Below are 24,622 nucleotides of genomic sequence, written 5' to 3' on the forward strand. Positions count from 1 at the left end.
ACTGCAAACTGAGGCAAATGAGAGAGACAAAATACTTAGTATTGCAACTTATATATTGTCATCACTGATCACAAAAAATAAATAAATGTATGGACATTGTAGGCACCAGAATGCAAAAAGTTATGTTTTTAGTGGAAGGCGTAACTCATAATGAGATAAGATACGATTTGTTTATTGATCCCAGACAGGAGATTTGGGATATAATAATACAATAGCATTAAAGAATAATGCAGTAGCATTAGATAAAGAAGAGGCGGAGGAGGAGGCTGTCAGTACCTTCTCGTAGTATTTCACCTCGTAGTCCAAAATGTCTGCAGGGGGCTGCTCCACCTCTGTCCAGGAGATGGCGATACTGCTCAGAGAAGACCAGTCCCTCTTCACTACCCCCACAAGAGCAGGACCTGATGAAGACATCACACAGAGAGCAAAAGTGTGTCATGTTGTTAGTGTACAGTCGTGGCTGTCAGTAAAACGTAGTAGTATCCACTGTTGGTTGGGGTCATGTTTCTGTCCACTGACAACTTTTCAACGGCTCCCTGTTCAATCCTTGGGTCGACAAAACCAACAAATAAAAAATGTATACAAATAAATTAATAAAAGGAAACATGTTTTTTCCGAACACCTTTGTGTAACCCATAACAACGGTAGACACAGGGTGATATCTCGCCAATTATTAAGTTCTCTCTGCTGAAGAGCGAAGCCAATCTTACTATCCAAGGTACCAGAAGAAAATAAACCACATCACTATCATGTCAACTGGGGCCAGCCAACAGAGAGACCAGAGGCCAGGTGAAAGGCAGTTATACACCTCACCTAAAATCAAATATGAAAGAACAAGAGCAAGCATATTTTTATGATTTTCAAACTGCAAACCACAAGTTACAGGGTCATTGCAGCATGTGCAGCTAGCAGTCATAACTTAACATTAAATAAGATGGCACTTTACATCACAGACGGGAAATTCAAGCTATAAATGTAAATAGATTTGAGAAAGAAATGAAATCACAAGGTCATATGAAAGAACACCTGATTAAAGAGAAGATCTAACAAATGTATAGTTCAACCTTCTGATCTTTCTATGAGTATAACATGCTGGAAAGGAGTCATCAAGTATAGCATTCAAGCTAGCAGAATCAAGCGAATATCATCCATGCTAACAGCTTTCATTTAACACAAACGAGAGTATTATTCCTTATCAAATATGTATGCAGCTGGCACATATTTGTCTCTTTGGTGTACACTACATGGCGAATAATGGGGCAAATTGAGTTTTGATGTGACAGAAATTAAGGTGCACTCACACTAGGCCATCTGGCCGTGGCCGTGGCCGTTTTCACACCTAACCGTGCTCAAATCTGCCAGTCTGAGTGTGGCCAGTCTGGCCAGGCCAGGCCAACTTGGCCACTTGGGAGAGGCGTGCTGCTACGGTACGGGCAGCCACGGTACAGATGCTAATGAGCCGACACGCGCAAACGCACGCCTACGCAACCTGAGCTAGAAACGTATAGTCCATGCGACGACCATGGACATAATAAAGGCGACAAGCCTTCTTTCCTATTAAACGGTAAACATGGTGTCAAGCGTTTCAACGGTTGGTTAACGTTGGTCCCATAGAGAAGTCGAGTGTCTGTTAGCCATTTGGGCATTTCGGCTCCAAATAAGCAACAGACTCAGCAAAGTCTGTTGTTAGAACTCTGACTCCCTTCCACTCCATGTATAATTTCAGTCTGGATTAGTTATGTTATGGTAGCGAATACTCAAATTGAAATACAAATACTGTATAAATGAATTAGCTCTTTCTATTCTCTGATTCTCTGGTTATGGAGGAGTGTGTCTGTGAGTGTATGCATTTGTGTTTGTATATGTGTCTGTGTGTAATATGCGTGTGTGCGTGCATGCATGTGTGAGTGTGCTTGTTTGATGGTAAATCCATCAACCAGTTATCTAGTGACATGGTTGAGTGGCCCAGCAGGATAAGTCATTAACGATCATTAGTTGAATCACAACTAGAGAACAATACACCGCATTGGAAACCAACAAGAGAATTATTGTTTATTGGCAACAAGGAAAATAGGTTAACATCCACTTTCAGAGTCAAAGAGAGATATAGAGGAGGGGAAGGAGGGATAGAGAGAGGGAGGGGGAGAGAGGAGGAGTGGTAGAAAGTGAGCAAGAGAGACATAGATGAAGGGAGAGAGAGGGAACAGTAGAGTGAAAAAATAGAGTGAGAAAGAGGGGATGGGGGCGAGAGGGAGAGGAGAACTGAAAAGGCAGAGAGAGAGCGAGAGAGAGCGCAGGGAGAGCTGGGTGTCCCAGGAGGTTAAATCTCCGAGCATCTGAGAGTATAAATAGAAAACGGCCTTATTCCCAGAGAGAGGGGGAGGAGGGGTGGAGGAGGAGGAGGAGAGGAAGAGGGGGAGGAAGAGAGATGGAGGAAGGGAAGGAGGAACAGAGGGGAGGAGAGGAGGCGGAAGAGGAGGTAGGGGTTTAGTGGTGGAGGAGAGGATGAGAGGAGTATAGGGGATGAGAGGAGCAGAGGGGAGGAGGACGGGAGGAGAAGGTGGTGAGAGGAGGAGGAGAGCATGAGAGGAACAGAGGGGAGGACAGGATAAGGAAAGGAGGAGAGGGGGAGGACAGGAGGAGGATGAGAGGAAAAAGAGGGGGAATAAGGGGAAGTGGTGAGAAAGAGAAGAGGAAGATGAGGGGAAAAGGAGGAGGAGAGGGATCATTTGAAAACGCAGGCCAACAAAAAGGGATTTATAGAAAATGGAAACAGGAACCGAAAAAGGTTGATGCCATTTTAGAACACACTCTGCATGTGATCGACCCAAACCTGTGGTAGGAGATCAGGCTTACATGGTCAAATCTCATTAAACACAGCCTCATCTAACAGTTTATATAAGCACATGAGTGTGTGTGGAAATAGTTTAGTTTGGCCTCAATTTTATTGGAGAAGCGTGACAGTAAAGCAGCTAAAGGAGTTTGTATTGCTGCTGTCTGAGGTACTTGATACTGCCCACGTCCGATAGTCAACAAAGGTATTATGTAACCATGCTAACAGCACATCAAACAGCAGAGATATAACTGTATAAAGTTATAGATCTGAACTCTCAATTCAAAATATTATCATGGTAATAATAATAATAATAATAATAATAATAATAATAATACAGGTACAGAATTATGAACCCTACAATTTTATTCTTGGTAAAAAACATAAAAATGACAGCAGAAAGCAACAGCTATGGAAGCAAAATGATTACAGATAAGGTTCATGGTTCAAGGTTCAAAAGCTTTATTTGTCCAACATGTTGCCATATCAGAAAATTGTCTTTGGTTGAAGGCAGTCTGTTCTCCAATTGTGTGTATGTGTTGTGTGTGTGTATTGCCTTGGGTATGAAGGACTTTGTATAGAGAGATTTTGGGGCTAAAGGCACACTGTATCTTCTGCCTGATGGAAGCAACTCAAAACAGCCGTGGAAGGGTTGGAAGGGACCCAGGAGAATGGAATTGGTCTTCCTTTCCACTGCTTGAATGTGCAAGTCTGAAAGCTGTTTTGGTTAGATGCTGGTTATCTTGCTTGCCTGCATTTTCCCTTGCATCTGCTTGTTAGGAAGCTGTACCAAGATGTTATGTTGAAGGAGATGACAGATTCGATCAGCGTCTTATAAACCGTCAATAAAATGTCCTTTCTTACATCAAACATCAGGGAAATGTGTCTGTAAGTACGAATTGCATTTGCAATTAGTCTTGAACCTCTCCATTCATTTTCAATTCCCAAGGGGCATCACCAACAGGGGCAGTTGGATAGGCCTACAACCAACAACCATAGCAATGAGCGATGAAAAAATTAAAAACTAAAAAAACATGCTTGCAGAAAATACATCTTTCTTCTCTCCTCGTCATCTCTTCTTTAAATGAAAATATATTGTCCCATTTGTTTATTACTGTCTCGATAGCGGAATGAACAGACCGTTCTACATTAGAAGCAGCCATCTTTGTTGTTTGTACTTAGCCCACCTCATATTAGATAAACGACTGTGATCTTTTTGTATGGGTGGGATAGCCAGACCTAATCTGCAGAGGAAACACGCGCTTGCAAGATTCATCTCGTTCCCAGGCTAAGAAAGTAGAGGAAAATATAAAAAATTGAAGATAGAATATGACATTTAAATTGGAGGAGACAGCTAGAGACACAACTTGTCCTGAGACTGGGGCTAAACTCCCAGGTACCCATGGAACAGAACATAAAGTCCATCCCTACCAAACTGTATTTATTCATCTTTATTGTATTTTTTAACGGTACGCAGGTTGCATTTATTGAAAAAAAAATTAAGCCATTACGATCTCTCTGAATTTCTTACGCATCACTTTCTCCAAGGCTGCAATATTGCATCATAAAAATCATTGAAAACAAGAGTGATAACCACGAATGTCGTCCCGGGTGTATGAATCCCTTCTATTGTCAGCAGAGCGCTGTGGGACTGAGCCAATATTAGGGGTTTAAGGGCGAGAGTTTGAATTTGGCGTACTTCTAATATATCATGGTGTAATTAAAGGCAATAAACTTGTCGTCTTTCCTGAGAAACATTGTTATTGCACATCTCCCTACAGCAAAAAGGATGCATATGCGGCGTACACAGGCAGGACAAGGACTGGGGGCAGGGGGAATAAGTAATCGTAATGAGTAATCCAGAGTAATTAAAAGGATAACGATGCATTAATATGCTTTTTCCAAGAGGTCTGAGTGTGGGGAGAAAATCCATCTTATATATCATCCCTCATTTCACTGAGCGAAAACATAATTCCTTCTATGATTGGCTGAGCTGCCATCAACGGCACCGTATAACGACAATCAATGTAATGAATTAGCCTCCATAATGATAGCTAGGTAGGAATAAGGCAGTCTAGGTACCATCCAACTTCTATAAACAGTTGAGGCTGGCAAATCAACAACAACAACAACAACAACAACAACAACAACACAGCCCGAAAACACAACAACAACCAACAAACCTTGACCTTATATAAAGAAAAGATGATAGTTATTCTGAAAACTCTTGAATTTTCATTATATTTTAAATCCACTCCAATTGAAGTTAAATGAGATTATCAGATGGAATGACAAATTATCTTCATACCAAATCTACTTAATAAGCAAAAACTAGACCAAGTGATCCTGAGGGACTTTTATTGACTCACTCAATGTGGGTTGAATATTTTGAAATTTACGGAACACCACAGATTTGGGAATTGTAAGCAGGAAGCTAATTAGTACAATTGTCAACCAATATTTACTACAAGGGTAGCTAAATTCAAATAAGTAGCGCCACAGATTTGGGAATTGTAAACAGGCTGTCACTTACTGCAATTGTTATCAGGTAATTTACTGCAAGGGTAATTTAATGTAAAGTAAGTGGAACTAAAAACCTTTCAAAATCAAAAAAATAAGAAAAAGCGCCAATTTGTATTAATCTCGTTAAATAAGATTGTGTTAATGCATAATTAACGCATTAACTTGCTCAGCCCTAGCTATTTTATTAAAGCTATGTTGACAGTTTGACAAGTCAATCCAATCTAAACGGTTGCAACATCAGCAACCCCAAAGACACCCTGGAAAGAATATTTCCATTCTTCCTACCGAATTCCAGCCACCAAGCCCCCACCACCACCAGCAACACCACAGCCTGCAGCACGTCTACCCCCACCACCACCATCACCAGCAACACCTGCTAGCAATACAAGCACTACCACCACCACAACCAGCAGTACTACCACCACCAGCAACACCACAACAGCCACCGGCACCAACAATGGCAATAGCACCCACCCCCAGCGCCCTCCCCCTGCAACTGCAACTCCAGCGCCAACACTCCCAGCACCTAGGTTACAAGTTGTTGCCTGAAGATCTGTGGCAATAAGCCAACCAGTACCTAGACGGCACCTGCACTTGAATGCACACAGGGTGTGCAATCATCAATATACATCTAATAATTCCCCTGTTAGTTGTAGCTAGCTAGAAGGTACCAATTTGCTTATTGCCACAGATCTTTAGGTGACTACAACTTGTCACCAACCGACCACTAGCAACTCCCTGAAGACCTGCAAGCCGGATATAGTAACAAACATTGTTACCCGAGGAGAACAAAACACAGAAAATAGAAATACTGTGGGATGCTCTGTCTGGTCAACGGCTGACTGTGCCACGACATGCAAGTTTAGCAAACCCACTTGCAAACTGCAGCCTAGATGTCCCTCTGAAATATATACATTGAAAATAGAAATGCCTTTCTTTTCCTACAGCAACTGTCTGTGACACGCTGGCTTGTCCTCGGATCGCTGCTTATCTTCTGGCTGGAACAACCTCCCATGCCCTATCCCTCTGTCTGGTACATTTGGATCATCCTCATGTTGCTGACAAATTGAAGTACTGGGTCGATCGTACCACTCTGGCTGACTGTGGGGGTGGTCTGTCACTGTCTGTCGTTTGACGGGCAGGGGCAGGAGGGATTGGTCCTACATGTCAACTAGGCTTGAATCCTCCAGGGTTCCCTCTTATTATGTGCAGCCTGAACATGCTTCTTATTATCTCCAGCTCCACATGTCTTGCCAGCTGCCTGCTCACATAAGACTGTTTTAATTACCTCTCCTTACATGCTTTCCTCATAGGCTCTTAGGGCGCACTCACACTAGGCAAGTTTGCCTGTTTCGTGCTGCAGGAAGATTCAGCACGATTCCCCCCCCCCCTCCCCACTCCCCCCGCTGGCCCGTGGTCACACTGCTCCCAAAGGCCGTGGCCTGGGCACGATTGCTCCTTCATAACAACAATGGAGAACAACAACGTGAATGCTGTCGTTGGCCCAAATTTCAAGTAAACACTCAACTTCACTATCGCACCAACGTAAACCCACTCGTGAACCGCTTGCCGCCATTGTTAAAATTATTGTTGTGGGGAAGAAGGGCATGGATCTATAAAGAAAGAAGGGTCGTGCAAGGACTACGTCATCCAGCTCACGTTGTGTATCCGCGCGTGTGCGCGTGTCATCTCATTAGCATCTGTACTTTGGCCACGGCACACCTCTCCCAACTGTGCCGTGGCCAAGGGGCTGTTCATTGCTGGAATACGGATGGCGTGGTCACACTAGCAAAACGTTCTAGACTTTAGTATGCAAATGAGCTCGGGCACGGGGCCGCGGCCCTAGTGTGAGTGGCCCCTTAGTGTGGGGGGGTTTCACCGCAGGCAGGACGGCTCTGGAACGATGGGTAAGACAGAGACACTAGAGTTTGTGGCTTTCACATTTCCTGACAAATACCCTGCCATCAGAAGGCATAAACCTCTTCATTATCCTTAGCCTCACTCTCACCACTAGCCAGCCAAACCCAACACCCAACACCCAAGCATAATAACAATTACTCTAAATCGAACCACTCATTATGACCCTTACTCATACCCTACACCCAAACCCTGATGATAACTATTCAGTTCATTGAGCAAGTCATTGTAAGTCCAGCTACTCTTTCCATGTCACCTGTAGATTCTTTGAAAGATGGTCCATCTGGTACGCTACCATGATTCAATGTATACCTTGCTTCAGAATAAAAACACCCACAAACAGCCCCAGACAGACTTGATTGTCTGAACTTAAGGACCCTCTGCTCGTTACTCTGTCTGGTTCTCTCTGTTCAAGGTCTAAACCTGAGCTCCAGATAAACTTTTATATCATAGAATTGGTTATATAATAACTGGTTCCTGTTTGTTCATACATCTATCATACCTCAGCCAATCACAATGTTACTCTCTCTCTTAACAAATTGCCCATGGGAATTAAATAAATAAGTCAAATAAATGGACGGATTGTCTAAGATGTTGTTTTAAATAGAATGAGAGAGACCAAGATCACACAGATAATAATACAAGTTATTGTGGTAGGAGTAGACTTTGTAGTGTACACATCCCAGCAACCAACTGCCTAACTGCCTTTCAGACTTTGGCGGACACATTTCTCATTAGAGAGAAAGACAAACACATCATATGGCTCAAAATCCTGGACTTCCTGCTGCCGTCAGGCATTGTCCACACGATGCCAGGTTCAAACGCCATATTTCCAAAAAATGTCTTTCCATTCAAGCGTTTCAACAGCGTTTACCAAGAGCTATTTCAGTTTGAGTCACCTGTAATAAGGATGTTCAGACCAGTTTAGCTGTCCAGCGAATCCGGAATCACATCACATTATATGCAAGACAAAGCAATTTAATCCATCCACATCTAACCAAACTAATGACCAGTACTTAGTCAGATCCCATATTTAGTCAGATCCTGTATTTAGTCAGATCCCATATTAGTCAGATCCCATATTTAGTCAGATCCCATATTTAGTCATATCCCCGGTGGTGACATATCTGTAACTGAATGACTAATAACGTAGCAGTCAGGCCTGGGGTTCATCAACACAAACACGCCTACACCCACGCCACACTATTGATAATTTTGTTTTGATGCAGGTATTCTCCCCAACTTTCCTCCATGAGCCAAATTGTCAGAAACAATGGATCCTTGCAGTTTCTTATTTATAACTACATAAGCTCCCCTGCACACTGATCCCTCCATTAATAATTCACTTCCTCAAGCCTGCCTGTCAATGGACCGGACTTTCAGACACAGTGTGGAGACAGAGAACCCCAGGTCTGACCTCACGGTGACCCCAGGTCAACTGAGTGCTCAATAGGCCAGATAGATGGTAGCAGCAGCAACTCTCTCTCTATCTCTCTCTCTCTCTCTCTCGCTCTCTCTCTCTCTCTCTTTCATTTTAAAACTGCCAAGCCAGTTCGGTCGCGACTTGGCACGCCTGGCTATTTCACTGTCTTGCCTGTGTAAAACCGAGGTCTTCCTCTCTCTCTCTCTGTCTCTATCTGCCTTTCCTTTCCCCTCACCCTCTCTCTATACCTCTCTCTTTTCCCCCCCTCCTTCCATCTTCAACTCTATCTCCCTATCTCTGTTTCTCTCTTGTTTTCTTTATCTCTGTTCATTTTTTTCTTCACCAACACACACACAAAAGAAACACAAAAGACACGCATAGTACACACACACAGACACATGCATTCAATCAAACACACACAATCACTCCCACTCACACAAACTCACAGACTAGCACAATAAGAGTTGAGCATCAGCAATATTCTTTAATTATTAAAATATAATATATGCTCTGAAAGTGGAGAGAGAGAGAGAGAGAGAGAGAGAGAGAGAGAGAGAGAGAGAGAGAGAGAGAGAGAGAGAGAGAGAGAGAGAGACCAGCGCTAAGACCAGGGAATCTACCTGCAGGGAACACTTTCCTCTGCTTGACTCATTAATGTCTGAACTACAAACTATCACGGCCAACAAGCTGACATCATCGCTCTGCTAATGACCGTACTTCCTGTTTCCTGTTATAGATATCTGAGATCTGAAGATGATCAAGTGTGACTTTAAAGCCACAATAACATGCCATTCACTTTGACATTCACTTTGAGATAATATGTTTCAAATGCGTGCTGACCTTACTTGAGTATCTAAATCTCGTTTAGCAAGTTAGCAGATAATCTGTTGAAACTCCCGTCGAATATGCTAGAAAAACAACAACCTCAGAGATAAGTCTCCTCCTGTCTGAGTGAAACGAGCATGACAGAGAGATTCCATTCTAAATAAATGGCTGCCATTTAGAGGCGTGAGGAGTGCATGAACAAACACTAGCGCTCAGCTACCTCACAGCAGAGACACAGCCAGGAGCACCCTGACAAATAACAACATTTAAACCAGGAAAGTGGCACTCAACACTGACCTTTACAGAGGGGAACCACAGAGAGGGAGAGGGAGAGAGGGAGAGAGGGAGAGGGAGAGAGAGAGAGAGAGAGAGAGAGAGAGAGAGAGAGAGAGAGAGAGAGAGAGAGAGAGAGAGAGAGAGAGAGAGAGTGAGTGAGTGAGTGAGTGAGTGAGTGAGTGAGTGAGAGAGAGAGAGAGAGAGGGGGAGAGGGGGAGAGGGGGAGAGAGAGAGAGAGAAGGGAGAGAAGGGAGGTTGATGCAGCTAGAGAGAGGGAGGAACAGAGAACTGGAACTGGAAAGAGACAGAGGAAGTGAGAGAGAGGGAGTGGGAGAGGGATAGATTGTGAGACAGACTGAGGAACAGAGGAAGAGGTCGATACATTGAGAGAGAGTTTCTTACCTGATTGGTGCGTCGTCACTGTGATGTTGGCCAACGAGCGCGCCACAACGGCGAGACTGGACACACCGTTCACTGCCTCCACGTGGAAGGTGTAGTTGCCGTGCAGCGCGAAGTCTAGCACCGCCACCGACGTGACTGTGAGCCCCAGCGGCCGAGGGATGAAGCGCAGGTCTGCTTCACATGGCTCGCACGGTGCCCCATCGCCGTGGTTACCTTTGCAGCGCTGGCACAGGACATTGTAGGAAAGATCCTTCCTTCCGCCCGCGTCGCTGGGCGCCGCCCACTGCAGGAAGAGTGCTGTGTCGTTGATGAAGGAGACCAGGTTCCTCGGGGCGGATGGGGGCCCTGGGGGGGAAAAGCCTTGAGGTTGAAGGACATTACCGGTCTGTTGGTGGAACCAACGGAACCGTTTCATATTTCAGAAGTACATCGGCTGCCAAGATCATGTGCTCAAATTGCTTCGTTGTACCAATTATGCTAAGGCTATTAAGCCTTCCCAAAATCCCATTTATTGCTCTGTGGAGTTCCCGGCTTACCCTTGCTTTAGCAGCTTTAAGGTTAAAACAGTGTTTCCCAGACATTATACAATCATATTTTCAATTGTAAATATTTGTTTTATATCTTAACTTTTGTTCCATATCCTGTAGTTTTTATGGGATAATTTTTGTATTTTGTATACCTGCCCCAATGCGCCACAATAACTTCATTGTGTGTGAAAGCGCACCTGGCAATAAAGCTCTTTCTGATTTTCATTCATATTTTGATATCAGGATATCTTAGCTTCTCTGAGGGCTGAAAAGCACTCAGAGATGCCAGGAGATTTAACAGCAAACAGAGAAATATCTCAACACAATCACAAAAAGATGGATGAAAACAATACTGAACAATTCAGGGAATGTAGGGAATACACAAAAAACACAAAATAAATCACTTGAGGTCTTTGCACAAAAGAGCAGGACATGTATTCACATATGGCCACAGTCAGGTGTTGGGCGGGATGATACGAGCGCTAGCTGACAGACAGACAGGCGAGGTCAGGGCGTCTGGTACTGACTGGAGCAGGGGGAGCTGGGAGGGTCCTTGGCAGCTCGGTAGAAGCCCTTGTCACAATGACAGACGCTGGCCGCCTGGTCGTGGCTGGAGCTGTGTGGAGGGCACTGGGAGCACTTGATGTTGCTGGCATACGCTTTGTAGAAGCCTGGTTCACACGCTGTGGCACAGACAGACAGACAGACCGACAGACCGACAGACAGACAGACAGACAGACAGACAGACGTAGAGAGAGTGATGTGTGGGCTACAGCCAACAGTCTGTACGTCTTGTTCCCTTTCTTTCTGTCTCTCTATTTCGCGTTTAATTCAAATAATTTTCTTGGAATAGGAAAACATTTTCAAAGTTGAATAAGATATTTGGTCTTTCTCTCTCTCTCTCCCTCTTTGCCTCTCTCTTCATCTGTCTATCTCTCATTCTTTCCTTTCTCTTTTTACGTAACTCTCTTATTGGCCATATATATCCGTCATTTTCTCCCAGTTCTTTCCCTCTCTCTCTCTCTCCACACCGGTATGTTTTCTTTCTGACTCTATCATCACTATAGGACAACGTTTGTATTACACATAAGTAGAACCCACTGCTCTTCTAATAAGGAGAACCTTTTGACGCAAACACCATCCTCACCTCCAGCACCACCTCCACCAGCATCGCTATCACCTCAATCACCACCTCCACCACCACCTCCTCCATCGCCACCACCAACACCACCAACACCGCAACTACCTCGTGCCCCACTGCTACAACGTTCACCGCTACCACCACCACCACCACCACTACCTCTACTCCCACCACCACCACCACCACTACCTCCAGCCCCACCACCACCACCACCACCACTACCTCTACTCCCACCACCACCACCACCACCACCACCACCACTACCTCCAGCCCCACCACCAGTGGTGGTGGTGCTACCATCCCCATCTCCACCACCACCCTGCTACCATCCCCACCTCCTCCACCACCACTACCATCCCCATCTCCACCACCACCCTGCTACCATCCCCATCTCCACCACCACCCTGCTACCATCCCCATCTCCACCACCACCCTGCTACCATCCCCGACTCCTCCTCCACCACTACCATCCCCATCTCCACCACCACCCTGCTACCATCCCCATCTCCACCACCACCCTGCTACCATCCCCATCTCCACCACCACCCTGCTACCATCCCCACCTCCTCCACCACCCTGCTACCATCCCCATCTCCTCCACCACCCTGCTACCATCCCCATCTCCACCACAAGATTGTAAGGCAAGAAGCCCTTTCTACAGCAGCCGTCGTACACAAGGCCATTCCGAGTACTTTTCACTTGCAAGAATAACTTCTTAAAGACATCAAAAGGACAAGCATTAAAGAGATTAAAAGACAATATTTAAAGATAAGTATAAAATAGAAAATGGAGAATGATATACCAGTGCAGACTGGTATATCGACGGCACTGGTATAAGCCCCAGTGCATTGTAGTAAATCAGTGGTATTGAATGCTAGATTATATATCTGTATATCTGTACACAAATCAACAGATCCATAGTTAGGCACAGATATTCAAGACATAATTATTATATTTAGTTTTGCATTGCCACTTCATTGACCTCATTGATTTCAGTTGATTTGTTTTAGCCTTTATTTGTCAATGTTGTTGTTGTTTTTTTGTTGATTCCAGTAAGACTAGCTGACAACAATGTTTTCAGCTAATGGGTTCCTTTAGTATCAAAGAAATAAAGATATGCAGTATATGTAAATTGATACAAGGTACATTGCAGATAAAAACAAAACGTTACAAATACAGGAGTAATATGTCACACATATACAGCTACTGTAGAAATCTCTACTATGCAGATATCCAGGTGCAGATTCATAAGTCATGATGTATATTGCTAGATAATTGTACAATGGGAATATACTGGTTTGTATATGTTTTTTTACATGTATATGTATGAGTATAAGCTGAGCTATACATACTGTATAGATCCCTATCCAGCTATGGTGGAATCTGCTCTCACCAGTAAAGTTTTCCTATGTTGGTAGTTCTGAAGAAGAGACCATTTAGCTTCACTGGTATAAGGGAAGCAAATAACATTCTCGTTTTAATTTAATGGGCTAACATTTTTTATGTGACCACATTTTCTGCTCTCCCTCTGGGTTTAAATGGCTGCTGTTGGGACTTCCGGTAAACAAGCATGTCATTAACATAGAAATAAAGCATTATGAAAATGCAATTTACAGCGGCCTCGCACCTTAAATATACTCCTGGTATGTGATGCTAACCTGAGCGTTTAATACCCAGCATCTCCCTCACACACACACACACACAACCCCCCCCCCCACCCCAGCCCACACACACAAACAAACACACACTCAGGTACACATGTACACGGATACATAATCTCACACACAAGCAAACATGCATGCACGCAAATACCAAACACACACACACACACACACACACACACACACACACACACACACACACACACACACACACACACACACACACACACACACACACACCCACATGTTAGCATGCATGCGGACACACACACAAACACAGATAAGCAAGCACACAAACTCACAACCTGACACTCAGAACCTCAAGCATGCATTCTAAGACACATACACACACACACACGCACTTCTCTCCTCTGAAGCTGAACTGTCATTAGAACCATAAACAATGGCCCTTCAGAACAAAACTCTCACCTCTCCTGATTCTAGCCTTTGTGATCGGTTGTGATTATTGCGCTTGATATATGCAGAGAATCCTGAGGGTGCTTGGAGCTATGTGTGGAAGACCATGTTCAATGTTTTGCTCCAACGACAGACTTGAAAATTTCAACCTGAATGGAACAGTCATGATGCATTCATATAATGCCAAGACAGTGTGTGAACATGCATGCAGATGATGAGTCTCAATTCACTGCAAGTCTCTTTGGACATAACTGCTACATATAGTCTGCAAAATCGCTCATAAATATCAAGTAAAAATAAATAACCAGCAGGTTGAATTCCAAGCACAACAGAACAAAGTAGTCTAAGTTAAAGATAAATTAAAGATAACAACCCAATGCCAATTGTGTTGAGTTTCCTAAAGAAGAGAACACAAACAGAGACACAAAACAGATCAGCAGTGACCCCTCTTCCCATGAGGATCTCCTGTGTGGTTGGGCTCTGGGTGAATCCAGCCTGGATGTTCCTACCTGCTGAAGGCCACCAGCCTAGGTGAATGTGCAGCTCCAGCTGCTGCCTGCGCTACTGCGAACGCGCAGGAAAAAGCAATTAGACCTGCGAAGACCATCCTATTTTCTACCAAGAGATGATGCAGAGATATATGCATGCACACAAACTTTTCCGGACACACACACACACACACACACACACACACACACACACACACACACACACACACACACACACACACACACACACACACACACAGACTAGCCAGATGAACGAACACACACACTATCTGCGTGTGCGTGCGCACACACACACACACACACACACACACATACAATATTTCCCAACACACTAGCAAACACACTATCCCACATGCACACACAGGCATGAAGTATACTGAGTCCACACACTATCCTTAACACACACACACACACACACACACACACACACACACACACACACACACACACACACACACACACACACACACACACACACACACACACACACACAAACAAGCAATATCCTAGCCAAACATCCAATACAAACCCAAACTATACTGAGCAAACATATTATCCAAGCACACACAAACATACTTCACAAAGACACCATCCCAGACACACAAACACACACTTTCCAAAACACACTAATCCAAACACACATACACAATCTATTCCACCAATGGTAACACACATGCAAACACACACACAAATGGAAGAACACTAAAAATACCACACACACACACAAACACAAACACACACTGTTGGACACTGCAACCTAATTTATTCTGTATATATAGTTTCTCTTTTTTCCAGAACTGTGTCCTTATTCAGCAATACAGACCTTGTACAACCCCAAACACACCAACTGTAGGACAAACACTAACACCAATACATGGTTGGATTTATACACAAACATTGATGCTTGATTTGATTAATATGCCAAAGGACCAAACTTTGAATGTAAATAATCCTGTAAATATAAAGAAAACAGGACAATCTTTTAGCATGTGAGAACTAAGAAATCGACACATTGTGTCTTTACATCTTATCAACTCCTCATCAATCAATAAGCTGGTTCAATCATCTTCTGGTTGTTTGATGGCCTACCTACCTAATGTGAGCTCTGTTCAGGCCTCGAGGAAATCTAAGAAGCACCCGATGCAACGTCCGACACCTAATGTAATTAACATATGCTACCATTCTGTAAAGCCTGTGGTTGAGTTATGATAGGAAGCAGATAAAATAAGATTAATTTATTGAGTCCATGGAAAATTCATACCATCTTTTATTAAACTGTGATTGTTTTTAAGTAACATTGCGATTGTATTTTAGTCCCATAGTGCGTAATGTCTCCATACGCAAAATTTGCGATTTCAAGTTCGCTCCAGTGTTATTTGTTGAACAAACCCTCTGCTCCTACCTTCCCTGTTCTCTCCAACCCTGTCCAGATTTAACATGACATTTCTATTTGTTAACCTAGATTCCTGTAGCCTAAAAATTTGCATCTACTACAATAGAATGTGTTTCGAGGACATTCTAAAAAAACTTGCAACGTTTCCTTGTGGCAGACAACAATAATGGAGAAACAACTTTGTGCGTTCTTGGATTTTTTTCATTTTGCTTTTGTGTTCCTACAAATTAGAAAAATAACTACATTTCCACCATTGGTTTACTAAATAATTTACATCTGTGTTCTGTGAGTGAACACAAGCAATTGCTTGCTCTGAGTGCTTTCCCCTCCTGATTGCACCATGTCTAAATGAGACTCATTTTAATCTAGGAAAGGTCAAGAATCGATGGCTGAATATGTTTATAATTTCCCGTTTTCAGCGAGAGGGTACATTCAACCCACAATGCATTGTTTTTTTGTTCACTATGTATAGCTGGGTCGGATCACGTTTACACCTTAAGCGAACTGAGCCAAAGTTCACTTGGAAGCGGAGTGAGCACCTCATTAGCCGTTAGTTTGGTGGGCATCAGAGTTCAAGCAAGTGTAAACCCCCTCAAATGAAGCGTACTACCGCGGAGAAGCCTCCAGAGTTCTAGAAAGTGTACACCCCCCCCCCCCCCCAAATTAACTATACTATCGGGGAGAACCCTCCAGAGTTCTAGGAAGTGCAACCCCCCCCAAAATGAACCGTACCTTCGGGGAGAACCTTCCAGAGTTCTAAGAAGTGAACACCACCGCCCCAAATACACCTTAAACAAACCGAGCCAGAGTTCATATGGAAGCGGAGCGAGAACCTCTTTATCAGTTAGTTTGGTGGGCATCAGAGTTCTAGTAAGGGTAAACCTGCCTTCAGAGTTCTACAAAGGAACTGTACTAGAGGATGGGAGAACCATCCTGAATTCGCTTCAGGACGCTTCAGGTGTGAAAGAAACCGCAGTTTGATAGTGATAGAGTTTAAGTTACATTTGGATAGAGCTTATGCTAAATCGAGATAGGCTATAAGTTACATTGTAAGGTTATTTTTAATTGCTTTGCGATAATATTTTTGCTACATTGTGATTGAGTTTGAGTTACATGGGGATTTGGTTTTAGTAACATTGTGATTGTCAATCAAAAGCACTGTTGGTTTCACAATAATTTTTTCTCTCTATTTACCATTAATTAAACAATTTTCTCAAATGTTTCTTATATTATAATGTGGTACTACACCATTCTTTTGCAAAAAAAATAATTCTGGTATAAATAATGAAGGCATTGAAACAAACCACAGCCACAGTCCAAGGTTTCACAAAGAGGATATTGAAATGTATGATTGGTGCAAAGTCTAATCTGTTCGGAACAGAATGATTAGTTCCATTAACAGAACTCCTGTCCAATTCTGTGATTGGTGCTGTAGCTGTGACTCAATAATGTATAGATTTTTAATCTTGGCAAATGAACACATTTTTCTGCAATATATATATATTTTTTATGTGTTTATTGTTATTTTGTTTTAAGTTACAATTACAGTAAACACAAACGAACCAACTGGACCTCAGATGCCTCTGGTGACCCAGATGACAGAATCTTATAAAATATGGAAATAAGTCTTCTCTGGTGAGGGCTTACCACAATCTTTTCTACTGCTGATAGGGTTAGGGTTTTTTTTATAAACAAAGTCTCTCACTTGTAGGTATTTGAAGAAATGTTTAGCTGGTATGTCAAATAGTTTTCTGATATCTTCAAATGGCATGAGAGTGTCCTCCTGAAAGGGATCTCCTAATTGGCCAATACCATTGTCAGCCCAAAGTTTGAAGCTTGTCTTTTGCCCCTGGATGAAAATTGTTGTTTCCCCAAATGGGTGTAAACTGTGATAGTTTTAGGGAAACTTCTAGGTATCTATGAACTTCATGCCAAACACAAATGGAGTTGGAAACAAATGGGTTACCTGTGGATTTCTTTAGTTTATCAGAGAACAGGTATAAATTAGGAGGCATGTTAGCTGATGATTCTGCTTCCATGGTCACCCATGAGAAGGATGAACTGGACCTAAACCAGTAGGAGGTTGTCCAAAGCTGGCATGCCCAGTAGTACCATTTGAGATTGGGGAGTTCAACCCTCCCCTGTCATATGGCAGATAGAGTAGGGAGATGTGCAATCTCGCTCGTCTGTTACTCCATGGGCCTTATCTTGCATCCGGCGCAATTGACTGAATCACTGTCGCATGTGTCGTTGCTAGTTTGCAACTCGCGCAGAGCGTTCTTTTCCCTCCTGCGCCACGCGTATGTAAATTAGGGAATGATCTTGCGCCCCAAGGGGCGGCTCGGCGAAAGGAGGAGGCTTGTTCTGATGCAAACGTTCCCTGTTGCTATTTTGACGTTTCATAAAACACTTGCGCCACAAACCAGAAAGAATACCTGGTTTAAAGTCAGTGGCGCGTCGTTCAGATGCTATTTTAAGGGCGCATGCATAATGTTACTTGTGCACCTCGCGCACACACTTTGCTTCTCTCATCTACCTAGCCAAACATGCTTGGTAAATTATTTGGGAAAAAACAACTGATACAGCGGTAATAAGTTGTACTTTTAGATCAATGCATCTGCAAACACCGTACAGCAAACACATATTTTCTTGAGACAGACATCGTGTACATGCCCATAACTTTTAGGATTGATGAGTATATGATCGTGAGAAAACATTGATTTACCGCGAGTGAGTGTTAAAAAGAATGAATGAATGCGGGCGCGCGTGCGTCAATCAGTTTAAACACACGCAAACTAATCACGTAACACATAATACAGTCCATGGCAATGTCTATTAACGGGGGGACACATGCGTATTAGGAACACAAGTCGATAACGATAATGCATACAATACTGATAAGAAACGATGTTTATAATGTTATGCGTATATCATTAAATAGAACCACAGTTACCGCATATCATATGTTACATCATATACGTTTTCTTTACCGAAATTTATTTGAGGACTCAGTATTTCTGAAGTTGTGGAAGAAAACCTTATTCCATGTGTGAATTAGGCCATATTATTTGGCCATAAACTGAGCCATTTGCAGTTTGAAATTCCTGTGCATCTGTCTCATTGGAGACTGCAGACGCGCTGTCAAAATATCAACTCATCAGATTCAAATGCGCTCATGGCTCTTAAAGGGGATGGGAGCTGGCCCTCTCATTGGTTTGTTGCACGTTACGCCCGAACCACACCTACGGGTAATTAGGCTACTCCAGACAAATTTTTCGTGCCGGTAAACTAGCGACATCGCCACCGCCCACCGCCCACCGCCCACAAAGCTACCTGTGCTTGGCGCTTCTCACTTGCGTTTCAGATCGTTAAAATAGGGCCCATATGAAATTTCTGAAGATTTAGGAAGTTAGTTGGTGGTGGAAGTGGTATAGGAATAAGTATAGGAATTTGGGTAGAACAATCATTTTAACAACAAGGATATTAATCCTGCTAATCATTGAAATTGGCATTGTTGGTCTGTTAATAAGGTTAGTCACCCGTGATATCACTGGGCTATAGTTAGTGGAAACAAGATCCTCTGTTGAATGAGTAATTTTGATCCCCAAATAAGTAAAACTTGAAAACTTCAAAGTATTTATTAACCTAAGGAGATTTGGAATAGAGCTGGGTCAGGAATAAAACAATGTTGTCCGCGAATAGTAGTAGAAAAAATAGTATTTTATTCACCACAGTCCAAATCCTGATACCTGTTATACTGCTGTTTTGTCTAATTGCAATAGCAAGTGGCTCGATTGCTAATGCAAACAGAAGGGGGGAAGGGGGGCACCCCTGTATGGTCCAACGTTGAAGTTTGAAGGGCTGGGAGGTTACAAAGTCTGTCATGACTGAAGCGCTTGGGGAGTGATATAGCGTTTTCACACACTTACAGATGTAATCGCCAAGCCAAAATCGCCCAAACGCTTCAATGAGATAATTATGTTCCAACAGAAATTCTTAAGTATAAAAAAAATGTAAACCCGATTACTTGTAACTGACCCATAACATTATGTAACATGATCAAGCATAATTTTATTACTATTATTATTATTTAAATAGTAGTGATACCATCAAACAGAGGGCCAGCTATAACACAGGTAGGTATGTGATACATGACCCTGGAATATAATAATCTTATCCCATAAATCTTAGTCGGTCGTTCATAAATTTCAGATCCAAGCGGGCTAGCGAAATCGAGCTTGACTCACACACGTCATTGCTCCGATCATGTCTGAGACCGTTCTGTTTCGATCTCTCGGATGAAAGCCTCTACATCTGTTGGAGACAGAAAGGTACGCGGTTTACCCTTGTGGAAATTCTCGTCTTTGCTGGAAACTGTAAACTGCAAACTCGATATCCAGAGTATGCAGTCGGGCTTTCACGCCATCAAACCTCATCAAACTGCCATCTCCTCTGCAGCTGAATCTCCGCTGAAAGGTCTAAAAAACATCACACAATTCTCTGCTTACTCTAGCGATTTCTTCTTGCGAGCAGCCTTCATCACCCGGTCTCTGTCGGTCAGCCAGCGGAATTTCACGAGGATCGCCCAAGGAACAGGTTTAAGGGTCGGCTTGTTGGCATTAGGCTTTTGGAAGTCTGAAGGCTTGGTCGACGGATAGTTGAATTGGTAAATTTTTTTGGTCCAAGGAGTTCGGGTAGCCACTAGTTAAGGAAGGACACCGAGTCACCTTTCTCTTTGTTTTCTGGCAAGCCCACCAGTCTCAAGTTCAGTCGGCGCTGACGGTCTTTCATGGTCTCCACTGACCTGGTGAGTGCTAGCCCCTTTTTTCTGAGCTGATGCAGAGACGTTATCTAGGTTGTTCAATTGGTCCTCAGCTGAACTCACACGTGATTCTGCGCCACTTAGTCTAAGTGTGCACTCACAGTAGGCCATCTGGCCGTGGACATTTTCACACCTAACCGTGCTCAAATCTGCCAGTGTGAGTGTGGCCAGTCTGGCCAGGCCAGGCCAACTTGGCCACTTAGGAGAGGTGTGCTGCTACGGTACGGGCCGCTACGGTACAGATGCTAATGAGCCGACACGCGCACACACACGGCTACGCAACCTGAGCTGGATGACGTATAGTCCATGCGACGACCATGGACATAAAAAAGGCGACGAGCCTTCTTTCCCATTAAATGGTAAACATATATCCAAATAAGCAACAGACTCAGCAAAGTGCGAACTGTGTTCTCTGTGTTGTTGTCCATTGTTGTTAAAACTCTGACTGGCGGCAGACTTTATCATGGTCCATGCAGCGGACGCTTGGTGATGACGTGTTACGACGTGATGACCTATGTACAAGAGCCAACCTTGGCCAGGCCACATTTATGACGGCAAACGGCCACGGCCAGATGGCCTAGTGTGAGTGCAGGCCAGAGAATAATGGGTCCAGTTGAGCACGGTTAGGTGTGAAAAGGGCCAACGGCCACGGCCAGGTGGCCTAGTGTGAGTGCACCCTAAGGCTTCTTGATCCCGTGACTCGAGGTGATGACTTCTTGGAGCTGAGCAGAGAAGTCTTTCCAAAGAGCTCTCTTCTTTTCTTTAGCTCTTGAACTGGGTTTAGTCGACTTTTTGGATTTTGGATCCTACTTATATCTTGCACTTATATCACTTGAATACGACTTTTCACTAAATTAAACGAACGGGTTTACACATATATGATATATTTTTACCGTAGCACATGGGTTCTGCGACTACTCACGTCAACGTCATGACCGGATCCCAGTTCATCGTTACATGGTCTTTTGTGTTAATGCTGAGTTGAAGTTCAAAACGACAATGATGATGATGATGATGTTGATGTTGATAATGACGATAATGATAAGGTTGAGGTCTGAGATGATGAAGTAATCATGATGATGATCAGGATGATAAAGGTGAGCAGCAGACAGAGAGGATGATGCAGTAGACAGGGAGGAGGATGATGTTGATGATGATAACGACAGTTACAAGGTTTTCATGGATGACGGATGAAATCATTTTAGTCTTGGTCATCTTAGAAATGAAGAAGACGGACATCAATGTAGCTGATGTGGATGAAGACGAAGAAAAAGATAACGTTGATGAGGTTAACGAAAATGTTGATAATGATGAAGGTTAAATTATTAAGGGGTAGGACTAGATACGTTTTTTTTACTTCCTCCTACCCCCTTTCGAGCAGGTAGAAAGTTTTTTATTTAATTTTACTTCTTTGTGTTTTTTTTTTTGTTGTCTCTTTTATTTTTTATTTCATCTATTAATAATCAATTGATAATCATTAATTGATTGATAATCATGTTTTTTTTATTGTTTACATGTTAGAAATAAAGACAATCAATTAATCAATCAAGGTGACTAGACCACCCCATTGTGGTCCCTTAAGACCTCTTTCCTCAGTGAGGTATTGTGGTTTGGAGGTCGGTTTTTATTCAATGAGCTGGCCTTCCCTTGGCTGTCTGGGAATCTGGGTGTTTTGGATGTGAGTCAGCAGATTGCCGTTCAAAGTTATTGAATCGCCAATCACTCGTGACCCGCAACACATTGAAATGTTGCTGGTAAAGGGGGGATCTCTCCAAAGGCCCGGACACACCAATCCGACTGCCGATCGTCGGCAGTAAAGGCAGTCGGACAGTTCAGTCGGCTCCTGTGTCCGGTCAAGTGTGAAGAACACTCCCGACCGACTACCGATTTCAGAACAGCAGTGCGTTGTCAGAACTCGGGCTTCAGTAAGTGGGTGAAGTCATGGATACAACAGCGAATTTAACTTGTTGTGTTTCAATTGTGATTAATCACAATGATCAATAAAAAATCATCTAAATCATCGTGGCCTCATGTATCATTATCGCTGCAAAATCTGCACACTAGCGTCATAGATGCTCCACCAAACAGATTTGTCAGACTGAATGATTTGGTCATGGCTGATTCGACATGTGGAATCGGCGGAATAGAACACAGACGTGATGTCCAGAACACAGACGGCTTTGACGACGGCCAATCGCAGAGAACACAGCAAAAAGACTCATGTCACCGATCTCACCAGACTGTCCGACGTCCGATAATCTGGTTGGTGTGCCTGCGCTGTAAAAATCGGGGTCTATGGCCTGGGAACAGATGAGCAGGAGGTATGTTTACCTAGCTCTACAGGCTTTGATATGCAGATGAGGAGGAGGGGGGAGGGGGGGGGGGTAGTGGCAGTCAGTAGGAGAATGGCTGGCTGGCCGCACGAAATGGGCTGAGCTTTGGGCTGAGGTGAGCACTGTCCCCAGGGACAGAGCAGAATGAGGGTTCACGTACAAAGGAAGGCTAACAGCCTATTGATTCTCCTTCTCTCTCTGACTGGCTTTGGATTGAATTGAGGGAGTAGAGAGAGATCGAGAGTGTATTTCTCCTTCACACTTAATCCTAACATGAGCTGTCGACAACAAAGGTCAGAGATGATCAAACAGGGATGCTGAGAGGGGAGAGAAGAGAGGGAAGGGGGGAAGAGAGCAGGGAAGTCGAGGAGAAAAAGAGTGGAGTAGAATAGAGAGGGGAGGCTGGAGGAGAGGACGAGACTGCAAGGGAAAACATTTCTGTTGAATGTTTACTCTTTCAAATCACAATTTGTCACAAACACTGTTTGTGCCAACCCAAACAGCTCCAGCGATACTAGCTACGATGTATAAAGAAGATAAATGCATTCATAAATCCCAAGCTAAATCAGGGCCATTTTCTGTGTCGTTATTTTGTGCACCTGGATTTTTTCCATTCTTTTCACCCACAGTTCGTCTTCATCCTTCCAGTGTATGTTTTCCTGGATACCAATGCTGTTGAGCAACAGTCAGAGAGAAAGAGACATCTATATTAGTGTGCTACGAACGGACGTGCAGCAAATAGTATCAGAGTACGCCTCTGCCTTATCTAGGTCATGATATAACCAGCCCCCTCTCTCTCTGTGTTGTCCTCTTGTGGCTGGTGCCAAATGAAAGGAGTGGAATAATAAAGTGTTCAATAGAGATGTCAAAACAGTCTGGCAGCCTCGCATCCGTGTGAGATACGCCGCTTGATATCCAATGGCGCTTTTGTTTAGGGAGACGGAACAGAGGGAGCCGGCTGCGTCAGTACAGAGCCGTATCGTCATTCAGGAGCATTGGGGCTTTCCCTCTCTCTATTGCTCTCTCTCTCTTGCTCTCTCTCTCTCTGTCTCTCTCTCTATCTCTCACCCTCTCATCTCTCTCTTTTCTCTCTCTCTCTCTCTCTCATCCTCTCTCATCCTCTCTCTCTCTCTCTCTCTCTCTCTCTCTCTCTCTCTCTCTCTCTCTCATCCTCTCTCTCTCTGGCTGTCTCTCTCTTCCCCTCCTCCCCTCCTCTCTCTCCCTCCATCACTCGCTCCTCTAGCTGTCTCTCAGACTGCTTTGATCACAGCACCCTTTGAAGCAGTGTTCCAAAACGAAAGCGAGGAGAAAGCAGAAGTCACCCAAAGTTCATGCCCAAAACTTGCCGCAAGTGCTTGCGAGCCCACGTCATCGGCATGACAACATGCGTCGTGGTAGCGGCAGAGACAGAAGACATAGATTGGATGCCAAAATATATTCACGGGAAGCCAATACACACATACAATACCCAAGCTTTAGCAGCTGGGGACTTCTTATCTGCGGTGCTACGCACAATGTCTGTGTAATATATATTATTCTCTAAATCGCGAGAGTGGTACCTCAATTATTGTGCTTAAGCGGGTAATGGAGTTTTCAGTTGTGGTTACCATGTGTGTGATT

The 24,622-nt window shown here is 43.7% G+C and overlaps 1 protein-coding gene across 1 annotated transcript in view; it reads right to left on the reverse strand.

The window, feature by feature from the left end:
- The window catches only part of LOC115558929 (ephrin type-A receptor 6-like), a 48,582-nt gene that overhangs the window by 19,315 nt on the left and 4,645 nt on the right, over nt 1–24,622 (reverse strand). Inside the window, exons 5-7 of the mRNA XM_030377483.1 lie at nt 11,254–11,409; nt 10,200–10,544; nt 277–401 (exon numbers count right to left, since the gene is read on the reverse strand). Coding sequence (XP_030233343.1) covers nt 277–401; nt 10,200–10,544; nt 11,254–11,409 — 626 coding nt within the window. The remainder of the gene's footprint in view (nt 1–276; nt 402–10,199; nt 10,545–11,253; nt 11,410–24,622) is intronic.

The sequence above is a fragment of the Gadus morhua genome, chromosome 14 (genome assembly GCF_902167405.1).
Source record: "Gadus morhua chromosome 14, gadMor3.0, whole genome shotgun sequence".
NCBI lineage: Eukaryota > Metazoa > Chordata > Actinopteri > Gadiformes > Gadidae > Gadus > Gadus morhua.